The following is a 17496-nucleotide window of genomic DNA, read 5'->3' on the forward strand; positions in this document are numbered from 1 at the left end:
TCATGCTTCAAAGACTCAATACCACCATGGTCATCACCTGTAATAATCATGTCATCCACAAGGACAGAAGGATCCATCCTACACACGAGCATCTAACAATCAGAGCAGAATCGTGATTACTCTGGACAAATCCAAGAGAGGCAATCATTGTGGAAAATTTCTCAAACCAAGCACGAGGGGCTTGCCTGAGCCCATACAAAGCTTTGCGAAGCCGACAAACCTCACCCGGTCGGTGTTGAATTCCTAGAGGAGGGGTCATATAAACCTCTTCATGAAGGTCACCATTCAAAAAGGCATTCTTGACATCCATTTGAAAGATCTTCCACTGTCGAACGGATGCAACTGCAATCATAGTACGAACTGTTGTCATCTTTGCAACTGGGGCAAATGTCTCCTAATAGTCAAAACCATATTGTTGGGAATACCCTTTTGCTACAAGTCTAGCCTTATATCGTTCAACAGAGCCATCAACTTTTGTTTTTATCTTGTACACCCAACGACAACCTATCGTATGTTTCCCAAGAGGAAGAGAAACCAAATTAATCACATGTATGAGTCTGATGAAGAGCATTGAGTTCTTCAGCCATAGCATTCTGCCAAAGAGGATCTGAAACAGCTTCTCTATATGATTCAGGTTCAGACAGATGATGGATGCTTGCTATAAATGAAGCAAACAGTCCTGAATATGTAGAGTAAGAAAAATCTGGTAGCTTGGTGGACTTGACAGGACGAGAAGATCTCCTAAGGGGTGGTGGTGGAGGAGGATCCTCAACTTCAATAATCAAAGGATCAAGCTCAAGAACAGGTGGAGTTAAGGCACCCTCTGAAGAAGTGGGTGTGTCATGTGCTGAGGGATCATGCGGAATAGATGAGTCTTGAGCCTCTATATCTTCATTAAAAGGATCAATACGTAGAAGATCAGACTTTGTTACATTGTGGGCTGTAGAAGGAATCGAGTAGAAATGAATATGTTCCAAAAAAAGTAACGTGCCAAGAAACGTATAACTTCTGACTCACAGGATCATAGAAATGGTATCCTTTCTGACCAATCCCATACCCCAAAAATACACAAATAGCAAATTTCGGCCCCAGCTTGTTCCTTTCAACATGAGGACGAAGAACAAAACAAGTACATCCAAAAACTTGTAAAGAAGAGTAGTCTGGTGGATGGCCATATAACTTCTCAAAAGGAGATATTCCTGAATTCAATGAAGTAGGGATACGATTAATCACATACATAGCAGTTAGGACTGCTTCTCCCCAAAAGGCACTAGGGACCTGCACAGACAGGAGCAATGAGCGGGCAGTCTCAACAATATGACGATGTTTTTGTTCTGCCACACCGTTTTGCTGAGGTGTGTCAGTACACGAAGATTGGTGTATGGTACCATCAGAAGCAAGTAACTGATTGAAATCATTAGAGGTATATTCACCCCCTAAGTCACACCTGAAGCACTTAATCACAGCCGAATGTTGAGTTTTAACAAGAGCTCTAAAATTGTTGTAAATACCAAACAAATCAGATCTGCGCTTCATAAGATAAACCCATGTATATCGAGTATAATCATCTATAAAAGATACATAATAGGTTGACCCACCCTTTGTGGATACTAGTGCAGGACCCCATACATCAGAATGAATAATATCAAAAGGAGCAGTAGAATAAGACATACTTTTAATGAAGGGTAAAGCACAAAATTTTGCTATTTTGCAACCGCTACAATCAGAAATATCACAAGAGTTTAAATGACCCAAAACACCACTAGATGCTAAGAAATTCAACTGTGATACAGACACATGTCCCAAACGAGAATGCCAAAGATAAAACTTAGATGACAAAGGACTCAAACGAAAAGAAGATAAATCAATGTTGGAAGCAGCAACAGTAGATACTTTGAGGACCTCCAAGACATATAGTTCCCCCACCCTATGGCCGATCCCAATCACCTTTTGGGTGTGTTGATCCTGTATAACATAGACAGAATCAGAAAAGAACACCCAGTTACCAGACTTGCATAACTGACATAACACCCAGTTACCAGACTTGCATAACTGACTGACTGAGGCAAGGTTCAAAGTAAGTTTGAGAATGTAATAAACATCAGGAAGAGTTATATGAGAAACGGAGACAGGCCCAACACCCTCAACTAGAATAGATGTATCACTAGAAGACTTAACAGAAATAGATGACACTTGCGACAAAGAAGTAAATGATAACAAATGAGGAGTCATATGATGGTTTGCACCAGAATCTAAAATCCACAAAGATGAGGGAATACCTAAAGTGTCAGATGAAGAAGGACCAGAATGAGACATAGATGTAGACATGGCAATGGGATTAGAAGCCAAATACTGTCTAAAGATCTCAAACCCCTTAGGATCCAATGCAGATGGTGGAATATGTTCAACAGATTCTGTGTCAACTGGTGGAACAGCAGCAGCAGCAAACTGTGGAGGACAAGGGGTCCATGGAGGAGTACCAGAGGAACGCGACTGATACTTTTGTTGACCAGACCTATTTTGTTGCCCTGACTGAGGTTGACCAGATTTACCCTTGTTGACTAACAATGGACACTGAGCTTTCCAATGATTCTTCTGTTTGCAGAATGCACACTCATCATAAGCGACTCTTGAAGTTTGTCGAGATTGACTGGAGGAGACAGTAAGCACAGCAGGAGCGGGAGTAGGAGTAGAGGTTGGTTTAAACCCTTTATCTGCATGGGACTTGATACGAGTCTCTTCTACAATTAACTCATGGACAACTGAATCAACTGAAGGAAGAGGAGAGCGATGAAGAATTGTTCCACGAAGACCTTCAAAATCAGAACGCAAGGCCATCAAGAACTGAACCAAGCGTTGTTCTTCCCTCCTAGAAATGTAAGGCTCAAAATCTTTTAACTCTTTAGATTCAGTAAGAGGCAATTGATCCCAGAGATCAGACATAGCAGCATAGAAATCTTGAATGCTCTGGTCATTATGTTGAAGGGCACGAATATCATATTCCAATTGGTATTGTTTAGCAAAATTGGACTGAGTATACAGTCTATCCAAGTGATTCCAAACTTCCTTTGTTGTATCATACTTAGCCAACTCCATACCAATGGACTGAGTAACAGAGTTATTGATCCAAGTAATAACCTTGGAGTTATCAGTCTCTCAAGCATCAAGCAACATATCATAATTCTCAGTTTGAGGCACTGAGGTTTTGGCTTTAGTCCCAGTGACATAGCCCCACATATTCTTCCCACGAAGAAAGTTCTTCATAACGTAACTCCAATACGTATAATTCTTTCCATCCAAACGAGTACTGATTGACTGAAGGGAATCATCCTTTCCAGTCATCTTGATAGTGAATGAATAACCACAATGACAATATAATAATCTGAGAATGAAACGAGTAACAAACCAGCGGAAGCAATCACTTGAATAACGAATCAACAGCAATTATGAACCAACAGCAGCAACGAACCGACGGTAGCAACGAACCGACAGCAGCAACGAACCGACATATCAAAAAAAACAAATACCAGTGATAATGAACGAAAACGGCATGCCACAGATGACTGCTACAAAGACTTCTAACAACGTATCAAACCTCCGCTCTGATACCATGATAACATTGTCATATGATTATATCAAAGAGAAATTACAAGGGTTCTCAGAAAAAAGCATAAAGACTACAAGGAACAAAGCGGATATAAATACTAGCTAGACAGAAACCCTAATGGGCTAAAGACAAAAAAAGGGGCCCATAAACAAGCGGGCTAATAATATAGACTAACACTTATGTACCTCATTTCTTGGCCAACTTTTCTTTTTTGAAGTTACTCCAGCTAAGTCAATGTTTGCTTGCAAATGAATTCCCCGCAGCCATACTTGTGCTGCCAAAGTTGCAAGTTCTTAATTTGCAAGACAATACCAACCTCAATGGTTCCTTTCCAGAATTTCATGGCAAAAGCTTACTAAAAGCGGTGATATTAGATGGCACGGGTTTCTTTAGGATTATACCAAAATCCATAAGCCACCTCAAGCATTTAACAGTCTTGTCCCTTAATGATTGCTATTTTGTGGGGAGGATTCCACGTTCACTCTCTAACTTGACGCAACTCACTTACTTGGCTCTTGGTGTCAACAAGTTCACAGGCTCAGTTCCTTTGTTGGTAAGTCTTTCGAAACTCGAGGTTTTGCAACTTAGTGGTAATAAATTTGAGAAAGGATGCTTTCCCAATTGGCTTGGAAAGCTGACTGAACTTAGTGAACTCTATTTGTCCTATATGAACATAAACAGCCAACTCCCACTCTTGCTTGTCAACCTAACCAAACTCAGCGAGCTACATTTGGGGAAAAATTCTCTTACTGGTCGTATACCATCTTGGTTGTTCAACTTCACCCAACTAACAAAATTGGAGCTTTACATGAATCAATTGCACGGACCAACTCCAAACACATTTTCCATCTTCAAAAGTCTTGAGTTTCTTGACCTAGGTTCAAACAATTTCAATGGTAGGGTAGAACTGGACATGTTTCTAGGACTCAACAAGCTCCAAACACTCTCGATAGGTTATAACAAGATATCATTAGTAGTCCCCAACAACTACACCAATACCAGTTTACCATAATTGGATTGGTTAGGACTATCATTATGCAACTTAAAGGAATTTCCTGCCTTTTTACGCTTCCAAAATAAACTGCATACCTTACTTCTTGACTACAACAAAATTTATGGCCCAGTACCGGTGTAGATTTGGAACAATAGCCGGGAAACACTAAAGTTAATTGACCTTTCAGGCAACTCCATCACTGGCTTTGATCAGCATCCTCATTTTCTCCCATGGACAAATTTACAAGCATTTTTTATGGACAATAATCAGCTACGAGGACAACTACCACTTCTATCACAAACCACAAGTATTTATGCTATCACACAGAATAATCTGACAGGTGAAATACCAGCATCGATATGTGAATTGAAATATCTTCAACTGTTAGATTTATCTTTTAACAACATGAGCGGAACACTTCCTTCATGTTTGGGTATCTTAAGCAATTCCTTGATGTATTTGAATCTGAAACACAATAACTTCCACGGAAAAATTATGAACACTTTTACGCTTGGAAGTATGTTGACAGAACTTGATTTGAGCGAAAATAGATTTACGAGTCAAGTGCCAAGATCATTGACAAATTGTACAAATTAAGAGATTCTATCTCTTGAAGACAACTCTTTTCATGACGCCTTTCCTTCTTGGTTGGGAAGTCTTGTGGAGCTACAAGTTCTAGTTTTGCGGTCCAACAATTTTTATGGTCCAATTCAAGGTTCCTCACAGTTCCCTAAGTTGCGGATCATAGACTTCTCTAACAACAATTTCAGTGGTCAATTGCACCAAAACTTCTTTCTAACATGGCATGTCATGAGCTATGAAAATCTTGGTGTATCATCTGTTATGAAATCAGGAATATCATCCAAAAGTGTCTTTACAAATGTAACATACTCAGTAACATTAATACACAAAGGTGTCAGAACAGAGTACGACCAGATTTTAACCATAGATATGGCTATTGATCTCTCTTGTAACAATTTTGAAGGAGAGATCCCGGAATCACTCCAAGATCTTCGAGGGCTTCAAGCACTCAATATTTCCAACAATCATTTTACTGGACGTGTCATGCCATCTTTGGGTAACCTAAAGAATCTTGAAGCTTTGGATCTCTCTCGAAACGAACTATCCGGGGAAATTCCTCAACAGTTGGTGAAACTTCGCTTCCTTGCCATTTTCAATTTGTCATTCAACCATCTTCAGGGGCGTATCCCACAAGGAAAACAGTTTGATACATTCGATAAGAGTTCTTACATAGGGAATCCCCGACTGTATGGACGACCTTTATCCAAGGAAGGTCAAGATTTAAAGGTGCAGAGCGTTCCACCAACAAGCAATGTGTCTGAGTCTCTCTTCCCGAGTGAAATAACTGATTGGATCTTTGTATTATGTGGAGTTGGAAGTGGGCTGGTTGTTGGGGCTGTTATTGGAAACTTTTTATAGGAAAGGTATAGTGATCGGTTCACAAAGAGGAAGGACAGATGGGTAAGGCCACTTCGTAACACGAGGAGAAACTAAGGTACAATAATTCATTAAATATTATTACACCTTTGTATCTATATTTCAAGATGATAATTAGTTGTGCATATGTTGTCTCAACCAAATCGAAAATGTTTCTGCATGCCATCTAAAAAGGTATAATGCTTTTATATTTTTTCAACAAAAAGCTTTTTTATTTTCACTTGGATATCTTAGTACATGTCGAGTCAAGTAGGTAATGTTTCTCTATGTTTTAAGCATGGTATTCTCTTATAGTAAGTTCGTCATGATATTAAATCTTAGTTTTGAAAGTTATGTTATAGTACATGACTAAAGTAGTACTTTTTCTATAACCAATATTATAACCCAGTTTTTAGATGCTCATTTTACTATTGTGGATGCAGTACTATTTTCAATTGATAGAAAACCATAAACTTACCATCATTGAACCTAACTTAGCATGTATCTCAGGAGGTGTCATAGCTTGAAGTTTGAAGGGTAACGAGAAGGCGTAGAAGACCTTCAAGGAATTTAGCATGGTGTGTATTAAGTTTAAATTAGTGTTCATTTCAATTGGATTTTCCTTAAGTAGACTGTCATCGTAAGATTTTTGATGTATCATATATTTTCACTTTCATCGTTTAAGTTTATCATTTATTGTGGCATGATCGTACACTCTTATCGAAACTATTGGTTAGTAGTCGCAACTTCAAATTTTGGGTTGTGATACTACGAGTTTCATATATATTAAACTTTTAAATAAAATAAGTGAATGCCATTGTTAGTATTAAATACAAAATTTCTTATATTACCAATAAATTACTACAACTTTACAACGCAAAAATACAACTTTACAATGAAAAAAATGTAACTTTCAAGTTTTGGAAAGTTACTCAGTTCCATCCCCAATTTTAACACCAGCTCAAAAAGATACATAAATTAAAATGTTTCAATGCAAAAATAATAATAATTATTAGGGAGAAGGGAGTCATTCCCTCACTACTAGAAACTTGAGTTTCAGCTACGGATTTTGCTACGGATCTAGCAAAAATTTAGACCTATAGCTAGGGAAATACGACAGATCTACCATGTTTTTGATAATTATTTTATTTATTTAATATATGGAATATTAGTGAGGATTTACCGAGGGATCAGCTACGGATCTGGCAATTATTTAGCGATACATCACTATTCCTCGCTATTCACTCGAAAAATGAAGGCACTTAGCTAGGGTTCAGCGAGGGATAAAAAATTGTGGCATATGGTATGCGTTTAGCGAGAGAACGACGACGGAAAATTTATTTGGGGTTTGCACGTTTTCTTTTTTCTCTCGCTGAAATTGGCACCCAGTTCCATCTTCACGAAGACAGTGTAACTTTCCTTCCCTCTAGCATTATCACTCTTTACTAAGTGTAATTAGCTTCTGCTTTATCTCACCATCTCTGTTCGAACAGATGACGACGCTACTCATCCGATTCCGGCAACCTCTGTATCTTTAAATTTGAAAGTATTCTTCGTTAACCTCCGATTCAGGTAAATCTCATCCCTCTTAGGTTAGTTTTAGTTCAATTTCACAATATACTTTGTTAGGGTTTAATTTACCTTGAAACTTTCTGGTTATTGTGTTTCATAGCCATATGAAATGCCTTCTTCATTATCTGCAAGTTAGTTTCAGGTCTACCATCGATTGCATTTATATACGAATAGACACTTAGAATTAGAACTTGAGTTAGGGCTTGATTCATCATAGTTTGTCTTCCAGTTCATGAGAATTTAAGGATTCAGGAACCCTTACGTTTTTAGGTTTTCCCTAATTCTCTTTCATATTTAGGAGGTGGCAACGTGAATTTGAGAAGAAACAGGTGACTTATCCTTCATTATAACAAAGGAGCTGTTCGTTTTCTTACTTAATGGGTACTTAATCTGGACACCTAATGACTGACTTAGTTTTCTTTTTGTGGTCTAGAATTGTATACAAATCAATAAACCCTAGCCCTAAATCAACCATAATAGTTTTCTTTTTCTGGTCTAGAACTGTACACAATTAATTCTACGGGTGACATATTCACCAAGAAGGTAATACTCGTCCTCCAATATTCTTCCTTTCAGTTTCAGGTTTTGGATTTAAAGTATTTGTGTGAATCTCACACACCTTGTCAAACAATTCCAAATCCAAATCCTCATCTGGTATTTCATAAATACAAATATGATTGTAGGCATATTGTACTCTTGAAGTTAAACTTACTGACAGCTGAAGGATGTCTTTGCTAAGGTCAGGTTCTTTTATTTGCTATTATTTAAAAAAATTAAGATGATATAAATACTTGCTTAATTGTAGCAGACTCTATCTGCCTATTACACGCAGTGCAAAACAAGGGTTTATAATCAGAGTGCCATATTGGAATTTCGTAGACCATAAATTTCAAAATTTTCACCCATTTAAAAAAAATTATATATTTTCCACCCTCTTTGTTATTTTTTAAATTCCATGCTAGTGTAAGGTTTTTATTCAAAATATTTATTTTGTAACAATTAACAATCTAAAGCATGGATTGAGCTCGTTTACACTCCTATAGCAATTGGAACAATTAATAGTCTGCCACTTGGAGTCTTCCATTCACAAAATTAGGTCCTAGTTTGTCTTTTGGAATTTAGAGGGCCCACTATCGGTCTTCACTCACAAGAAAAGAAAAGAAAAATTACTAGGCCTGTTTGCTTGGACTTTTAACAGAAAGGATAAATCACACACACCTAAATATAAACACCTATCTTTCCAATAACTTCTGGCATGACTAAGCCAAACTCCCTTTGGTTTGTTACTAATTGTGGAAAAGAAATTTTGTTTCTTGGAGAATTGGAAGAAATTTTGGATGCTACTCAACCTGTTGAAGAATTGGAAGATGCATTAATAGCACTCATTTTCAGGTTTGTCATTTCTGAATTTCTATTTTTTTAATTTCAGTTTCAAAATTCAGTAAATGCCCCTGTTTCTTGATTAAAGCAATAGTTCATGTTAAATTTTAAAAAGTTGGAATGAACATAATGAAAATTTTATGTATCTTTCTTATGGTCTCATCCATGGTTTATTATGTGTTGATGAAAATTATATAAGTGAAGATTATATAATTTGTAGCTGAATTCGTTTTCTAATTACTTGGAAGGCAGTTCTCAGGTAAGGAATGATTACCAAGTTCTTTATTTTGTTATTTTGCCAATATGCACAAGGAGTTAGGATTTTTGAATATATACTTACTGAGTTTGAAAACATAAGATATTGTGCCAAACCTACAATACACATTCACCGTTTAAAAGTCCACACCCTGTTTGATTGGAATATAGACTGAAACTAAACTCTAAAACAGCTCAACAACTTCAGGGACGAAACAGGGACAAAGTAAAGAAAAATATAGTGAAAGACAAGATGAAACTGGATTTATTTTCTAAAAAAAAATGAATCTTGACCATGCTTGACCACATAAAAAAATTATATTTTTGTTTAGTTGCTACAAAAGGATCCAAGCAAGAGTCTAGGCAATGGGGTAACAGGAAGTGATGAAATAAAGAATCATAAACTGGATGAAACTGGATGCATTGCTAACTTTGACAAAATAGTTTATTTATTTAGGCCATGACAAGGCTGTTGATTGATGGAGTGTTGGAATCTTGTTGTTTGAGATGCTCACAGGACAGGTGATTGTGATTTTCTTCTTGGTAAAATTTTCCTAGTGAAATGACCATTTTGCCCTTATCAAGTCTAATTTAATCTTGAACGGCCACCATTTCATGGAGGAAACAGGGACAAAGTATAGAAAAAGATAGTGAAAGACAAGATGAAGCTCCCTGCATTTTTGTCAAGTGAAGCACACACCCTTTTGAAATGGGTGAGTGTATTTATTTTCTTAAAAAAATTGAATCTTGACCATGCTTGACCATGCTTGACCACATAAAAAATACATTCTCAACTAATCCCTTTAGATGTAGTCATGTGATGGTTGAAGTTCCTAAAGTAGACATAAGATTTTTTGATCTTTAAATACATCAAACATGCTCTTATGGTAATACATATGTATAATGATATAAACAAAAGGAAGGAAGGACACTATCACCCAAACTCCTAACTCCTAACACCATAGAAAGTACAAAGTTACAATCTAAAGAAAAAAACGACACCTAACATTACTTATTACTACTGATAGATACAACAGAAGAGAGGACACAAACAACCATGCACTTTTTATCTACAGTTGCAACATTTGGAGAGAATAACTGCAATAACCATTAGAATTTGGCTCATTTGACCTCTTTCAGGGGTTTACTTATGTCAAGCCTGCAGCCTCTTTCAGGGGTTTACTTATTTGTTCTAAAAAACTTGTATTTCTGATTTAAATTTTAGTGTATTTAAATACAATTTTATTTGTGATATGCTTAGTCTCTATGGTTATTCATGGATAAATTAAAATTACCTTTTTGCCCTCCATTTATATATCCATTAAATTTTCTTATTATTTTTACTAATGATGATGTGTATTTTTAGATAAGTCACAAGATAAATAAATTAGCTTTTGGAAGCTATTATCCTAGGATTGTAAATCCTCTTGATGGTTAATTACTAATTAAATTATTATTTTGTTTTTCTTTAAATGCAAGAAATAGCAACGTACTTTCATTTTTATTTTTTTTATTTTCAATAATTGGATAATATTTGAAGTACAATGCCCTAATAAGAAAAATTAAATGTACAATAGTGTAATTAGTTAGATTCTTTAAAATACAATGTCTTGATAACAAAAAAAAAATCAAAGTAAATAAATAAAAGTACATTGCTATTTCTATTTGTTGCTTATAATTATTTTTCTTTCAAAAATCCAGGGTGCATTGGTTTCAAGTATCTCCAAATGGAATGTATCAGTACTTTATAAAGGTTAGTTTTTATTTTTTTAAGCTCTCACTTATTCAATTTTATATAATATAATAATAAAAAAAGCTCATATATATTTATTTATTTATTTATTTTTATATATTTTTCTCTTGATTCCAGGTGGTACCAACGATTTACACGAACATTAGAGGTTACACTATTCAATCAAATCAGGTATTTATTATTATTCAATAACAAATAAAAATAAATGTTTTATTCATATAATAAATTTATCTATTTTATATTAAAAGTTTAAAACATTTTATGAATTTGGTGTTTTATAGTTTTCTGTTACCGAACACTATAAGACCCCTGAAGTTGGCAGAAGGTCTCTCCCTGGTGTTTTCTTCTTCTATGACCTTTCTCCAATTAAGGTATTTATTTATTTATCTAAAAAATACAAATATTTAATTAAACTCAAAATATATAATATATATTTTTATGGGTTTTGTAGGTGACATTTATAGAAACACATATCTCCTTTTTACATTTCATGACAAATGTGTGTGCCATTGTTGGAGGTAATAAGTAATACATTTGTTGATCACCTAACTTTTTTATTTTTTACTTTTATTAATGATGATTAAAAATATTTGAGGAAATGGAAAGTGTTGTTTTAATCAAGTAAAAACTTAAATACTTTTTTTTCTTCAATTAAGTCATGTATACATGAATGTAAAAGTGTTGTATACATAAGTTGTGTCTGAAGGAGACCAAATGACTATTTTACCCTTATATTTTTCAAAAAAAAGATAGTGCCAAAGATATGATTATTTTAAGTTATAAGAGAAATGTTTATAACAACACAGGGAAAAAGTAAGCAAGTATGGGGATCGAGTTTTGAAAATCATTAAAGATATTGTAAATGCTCATTACAACAACACTACAGATAAAACCAAAAGCAGCAGCAACAGTACAGATTCCATTAAAAGAAGGAGAAACATATTAAACAAAATCCCAAATGAGGATTTAGGTTATGAAGATGAAGAAGATTTTGATCCTCTACCTAGTTGTAATTAAGTGTTTTGTAAGTAGTAATCAACTTTATGCAAGGTTTGAGTATTAATTAATAGGAGGCTTATGAAGTGGTTCATTCTATTCCTTGATTATGAATTTATTGGGATGGAATGAACCATTTCATTCCTTATTTCATGTTTCTATTTTTTCATATTTTTTTTGCTATAATAGGAGGCTTATGAAAGTGATATGGTGGCTAAGTTTGGTGATGATACTAGTTGCCACCCTTTCTTGGATAATGAAACATGGTGTGATGTTTCCGGAGGAGTCAAGAAAGGAAGAATATATGGATTCAGATCTGTGTCTGATCCAACGAGCTTTTTGGAAGGAACATCTAGTACAATAACATCCCAAGAGGTTCGTTTAATTTTGTACTTTATAAAAATTTCCTATCATAGCATTGTACTTACAAAGTTTCCTATCATGGCATTGTACTTACAAAGTTTCCTATCATGGCATTGTACTTACAAAGTTTCCTATCATGGTGTTGTACTTATAAAGTTTCCTATCATGGCGCTATACTTACAAAGTTTCCTATCATGGTATTGTACTTTAGGTTGTCTATGAACGTGTACGAAACGAGATGCGTGGCGAAATGGATGCTAAAGCTGCAGAAATGGAAGCTAAACATCAACAAATGCTTGAGGAAATGGATGCCAAAGTTGCATCAATAGATGCCAAAAAACAACAAATTGATTCAAAATATGAAGCAATGGAGAAGATGTATGCATCCTTGCAAAATATGATGAGAAATTGAAAATTAGAGGTAATATGATGTTAACCATTAGTATTTGATGTTTTTGAATGACTTGTTAACCTTTTGTATTTGATGTTTTTGATTGTTTTGAATAATGTTTTATAGGATGGACATGAAATGAAGAGAGCAGCTAAAATGTTATTTTGAAGGTTAAACTTTATTATGTTTGTACCTCTTTTGCATACTTTGGATTTTTTGGTGCTAAAATGTTATTTTGAAGTTAAACCGTTGGGAGTTTGATGTTATAAGGATAGTTTCGTTTTTGGATGTTTTTTTAATGACACTTTGGTAAACTTTGATAGTTTTGGTATTGTAATGCTTGGTTGTATCATTATTTGATGTTCTTTAGTATAATAATTTGATGATTGTAGTATTTTTTTTTCTTTTAGAATCATAATAAAAAAAATGATATTACAAGTTCGTGGTGAGAAAATAAAAAGTATTTTAATGCATAAATTTTGCGAGGGATTAGCTACGGAAAAAAAAAATCATGTCTAAAGTGTGCGATGGATCAGCGACAGAAAGGAAAAAAAAATTTAATGTATGAATTTTGCAAGGGATTAGTGATGGAAAAAAATCATGTTTAAAGTTTGCGATAGATCAGCGACGGAAAAAAAAAATTAGTATATGAATTTTGCAAGGTATTAGCTACGGAAGAAAAAAAAAAAAAAAAAAAAAATCTGTTCATGGAAATTTGCGACAGAACAGCGACGGAATGCATTGAGTGACATTTAGCGACGGATATTCTGTCGCTACCTTTGTCACAAGGAAAAATCGATCCGTCGCTAAAACCCTCGCAGAGAAATTAGCCACCTTTTTATTACATATGGAGTGAATCCGTTGCCGATCCATCGCAAACAACATTTAGCGACGGAATAGCGACGGATTTTTCCGTTGCTAAAACCCATGTTTCTAGTAGTGCCTCCCAACCCACCGAACCCATTGTCACATCAGTTTTTCTTTTTTATTTTTCTTCATCTTTCTCAACCCACAACACATAGAAATCTTATCTTTCTCAACCCACGATGTTATAATATGTTTTCTAGAAAATAAGTTATCTAGAACTCAAGGTTCTCAAAAGCTCATCATAACTTTGTCATGATGCGTCATGGTTCCAAGGTTTATACTTGTCACCAAGCTTTAACAAATTGTCGCCTTAAGTCATATATGCATATAAAAATAAATAATAGTAGAAAATACATATAAAATTTTTAGCTACATATAAAATTGTCGCCTTAAGTCACGCTTTACAAACGACGTGGCTCGCCAAGACTCGTAAATACTTAAGATTTAACACTGTTGTCAAGTCACGTCTTACGCTATTTAGAACATTGCTAAAACTTTATAATCTAGCTGATTAAAACTAATATTTAATAAAAAGTGTGTACAAATATAAAATGGCATAACATGGTATTTAGAATAATTATTCGATATTATAAAACAAATACATAATACATTAAATAAGATTAAAGTAAATACATTAATAATAGTTCTTTTATTATTTATATTTAACTGAATTTCTTGCATCCCATATCACATTTGAAATATTATCACAAATTTCTCACATATAATGGCTTGACTCTCGAATGATTAAATCTTGAAGGGTAAAATGACAACAATGCCCTACAAACTTTTTAGGGTTTTACCCGTTGAGTCCCTAATGTTTTTATCGAGCTTTATGGGTCCCTAAACTATTATATGACCTGCTCTTTTAGTCTCTGTCAACCTATAATAGTCGATTCAATGACCTTTTAGACCAAGAAAACTCACATTGTACCCTTATAAAGCCAACAAAAATAAGTTCGATGATCAATTCGTACCAAAAAAAAAACTCTCATTTTCGTCCAAAGTCGATTCACACTCAATTCGAAGAAAAAAGAGATTAACTCTCGTTTTTTCTATGAACCTCATCAAACCCGCACATCCTTCTCAACATTGTATCCATTAAACTTGCAACTCGGAGGAAGAAGGAGATGTAGCTTGTGCAATTTTGAACTGAGAAGAAGAAATGAGAGGGTCAATTCCATGAAGAGTTGAAATCGAATCAAAGAAAATAGTGGAATGGGGTTGTAATCGAGAATCGATTAGAAGGGGAAGAGGGTTCTGATCTTTGGTGAGTGTGTGTGACGATCAAGGGTGAAGACAGAAAAAAAAGCAGCAATCATTTTCTTGGGAGGGTTCGAATTGAGTTTTTTTGGTCTAAAAGGTCACTGAATATGTTTTTTCTTTTTTTTGCTTTATAAGGGCACAATGTAAGTTTTTTTGGTGTAAAAGGTCACTGAACCGGCTATTACAGATTGACAGGGATTAAAAGAAAAGATCATATCCTAGTTTAAGGACTCATAAAGTTCTACAAAAACTTTAGGGACTCAACGGATAAACCCTAGAAAGTTCATAAGGCATTTTTGTCATTTTCCCAATCCTGAATGATCATATAGTTTTTCTGTAGCTATGTAATCATTATATTTTAACAATGTTAACATCATATTTATTGAGTTAATCCCTCAAATATTGTTATATGGATAAATGTCTCCCTTAGCTCATCTATTTGAGTTTCTTTACTAAATTTTGGAATTTTTGTTCAATATTTACCACCTCTTTTTCAACACCCAAAACAAGCATTTTATGTAAATTTGAAGAGATGGGTGTAAAAGATTGAAAACCTTATGAGTATTAGTTGGAAGCACATTGATTGGTGATATTTGATACATGGGTATGGTGCATGATATCCTTTCTGGTCAGGGTATCTTTTGTCTACTATTTAATATTTTCCAATATTAAAAAAATATAAAGAAATTGATGGGTTTTACATGCAATAACGCGGATAAATCCTTAACACTTAAGGGTATATGCAACCTATTAGATCTATGTCATAACACTATTGAAGTAACATTCTATTAAACAACAAGAACACTATGAACCCTACGTATTTTCGAAATTGACAAATAAGTTAGAAATTACATACCTTTTTTATTGTTGTAGTAAACAATCAAACTTATCATTCCTGAAATACTCTTGGAAGCAAGCACCACAAGTGTCATGTCTCTAATGGTTCACACCCAAACCCTGGCAACAAAGGAAACTTGAAGAGAGATGATAGAAGAGACTAAATTTCGGTTATACTCTTGAGGAGTCAAGTTGCCGGAATTTAGAGGCTATGAGACCCTATTTATAGCTGACCGGGAAACCCTAGATAACCCTTACTTGATTAAAATAATAATATCTTAAATCAGGTATTATCTGGTTTCTTAATTATTTCCAAGGGATATTCTAGAAACCCTAGAATCACTCCAAAAATCGTCCACCTCTTATGAGGAAGGTTCTGGAACCCTTTTGTTCAACTATTGAATAAATACAACTTAGGTCATTGTACTTTTAATGAATCGAATTAACTCTAATTAATTTCTGATTAATTCTTAATTGAATAACAATATTTCTAATTAATTAATATATTATTCTCATAATATATTAAACAGTAATCTATTTTGTTTTCTAATTAATTTATGAATCTTATAATAAATTAATAAATCAGTTTTTTTCTCTCTTTCTAAAAGTTATAGTAATAATACAAATGATGAGCAAATACCAAATCATTATACTTTCAAGAGCATTAGGAAAATTCACAGAAGGTGTCTCAATTGTATGAACGAAACACTTAGGTATCATATGTTGATCCTTCCTACCCGATGGATATAAACGTAATGCAATCTTGTTATAAAAAAAAGGTTTAAATTACAATATAAAACCGCATGTAAATAAAATATCACAATCATTTACCTTAAAATGAGGCATATATCGACTAAGGTGGTATGCATTGAAAATTGAAATGTTGCATCTTTCAATCTAATATACCCATGTTGCAAGACCTATTAACCCTTTTCTATGTTCACATATGGATTCCCACATGTCATTTCTAGCTCGATTGACTGTCTTTCTCTAGAACGTTGTAACCTCTCGGCAACAACCCTTCACTGTCAACCAATATTTTCTTTTTGCAAGTATTCACAATCAATATACTAGCACTCATTCGAAAAGTTAACACATCAAATTGGATGACCATTCAAGATCTCTTTCATCTCTGTTTCTCCAATTTCATTTGGCATCATACACGACTCCACGTAAATAATGTGTATTACTTGCTGCTATATTTTCTTCTAGAATACACAATGTTAAAAGTAAAAGAAGTTCAATCCTTTAAGTGTCATCAACATCAAGCCGCAATCATTGGAAGAATTAAAAATCAAATATATAAATGAGTACCAACTACAAAGACATGACGCTACTAAAATTTTAAGTTTTGCAAATAAACAATATTGAATAACATAAAACTAGACAAGTACTGGCATCAATAAGTTTGAAAAGTTCACATTTCAGTAGAAAATATTTCGTTAAATAAATTCTCCAACTTATGTTTATCGTCTGAGCAAACTTCAACCATGCCAATTTATAATCATCACTAAGACATTTGAAGATCATATCACTATTAGTGGGATCCCAAGACATAAGCATTGAATGACACCAAATATACATCCCCACCAACCTCAACATCATAATTTGCATCTATTCAATTCATAATAAACATTGTCCGATCGATACAAACGCTCTTAAACCTTAATAAATACATTCCCTAAAATAATAATTAACCGCAAATATGTTCCTTTTTTTTTCCTATCTGCCTACATACCAAGGGAAAACTTGACAATTTCAGAGCAAAAATACCTCTACTA

The 17496-nt window shown here is 34.2% G+C and overlaps 2 protein-coding genes and 1 pseudogene across 5 annotated transcripts; 2 read left to right on the forward strand and 1 right to left on the reverse strand.

Annotated features, from left to right (window-relative positions):
* Positions 1-539: 539 nt before the first annotated feature.
* LOC145057254 (uncharacterized) lies at positions 540-3096 on the reverse strand. The gene is made up of 2 exons (XM_079005037.1): positions 1047-3096; positions 540-940 (listed from the first exon to the last, which is right to left on the reverse strand). Exons 1-2 carry the CDS (start codon positions 3094-3096, stop codon positions 540-542), a joined length of 2451 nt encoding a protein of 816 aa, XP_078861163.1.
* Positions 3097-3535: 439 nt separating this feature from the next.
* Positions 3536-6638, forward strand: LOC145057264 (receptor-like protein 7; annotated as a pseudogene). The gene is made up of 3 exons (XR_013686029.1): positions 3536-3586; positions 3825-6117; positions 6549-6638. The product of XR_013686029.1 is annotated as a receptor-like protein 7 (transcript).
* A 660-nt stretch (positions 6639-7298) lies between these two features.
* LOC145092345 (uncharacterized) lies at positions 7299-13147 on the forward strand. 3 transcript variants are annotated; one of them, XM_079030276.1, is made up of 11 exons: positions 7299-7448; positions 7532-7610; positions 8187-9002; positions 10947-10998; positions 11116-11169; positions 11280-11369; positions 11450-11516; positions 11885-12022; positions 12184-12369; positions 12569-12778; positions 12875-13147. In XM_079030276.1, exons 3-8 carry the CDS (start codon positions 8866-8868, stop codon positions 12013-12015), a joined length of 531 nt encoding a protein of 176 aa, XP_078886402.1. In that variant the 5' UTR covers positions 7299-7448; positions 7532-7610; positions 8187-8865; the 3' UTR covers positions 12016-12022; positions 12184-12369; positions 12569-12778; positions 12875-13147. The 3 variants fall into 3 exon arrangements, with proteins under 3 accessions (XP_078886402.1, XP_078886406.1, XP_078886413.1); XM_079030280.1 differs by having other exon boundaries at positions 8294-9002; XM_079030287.1 differs by lacking the exons at positions 12184-12369; positions 12569-12778; positions 12875-13147 and having other exon boundaries at positions 11805-11998.
* Positions 13148-17496: the final 4349 nt, after the last annotated feature.

Source organism: Lactuca serriola, chromosome 1 (assembly GCF_051521515.1).
Source record: "Lactuca serriola cultivar US96UC23 chromosome 1, Lser_US96UC23_V15, whole genome shotgun sequence".
Taxonomy (NCBI): domain Eukaryota; kingdom Viridiplantae; phylum Streptophyta; class Magnoliopsida; order Asterales; family Asteraceae; genus Lactuca; species Lactuca serriola.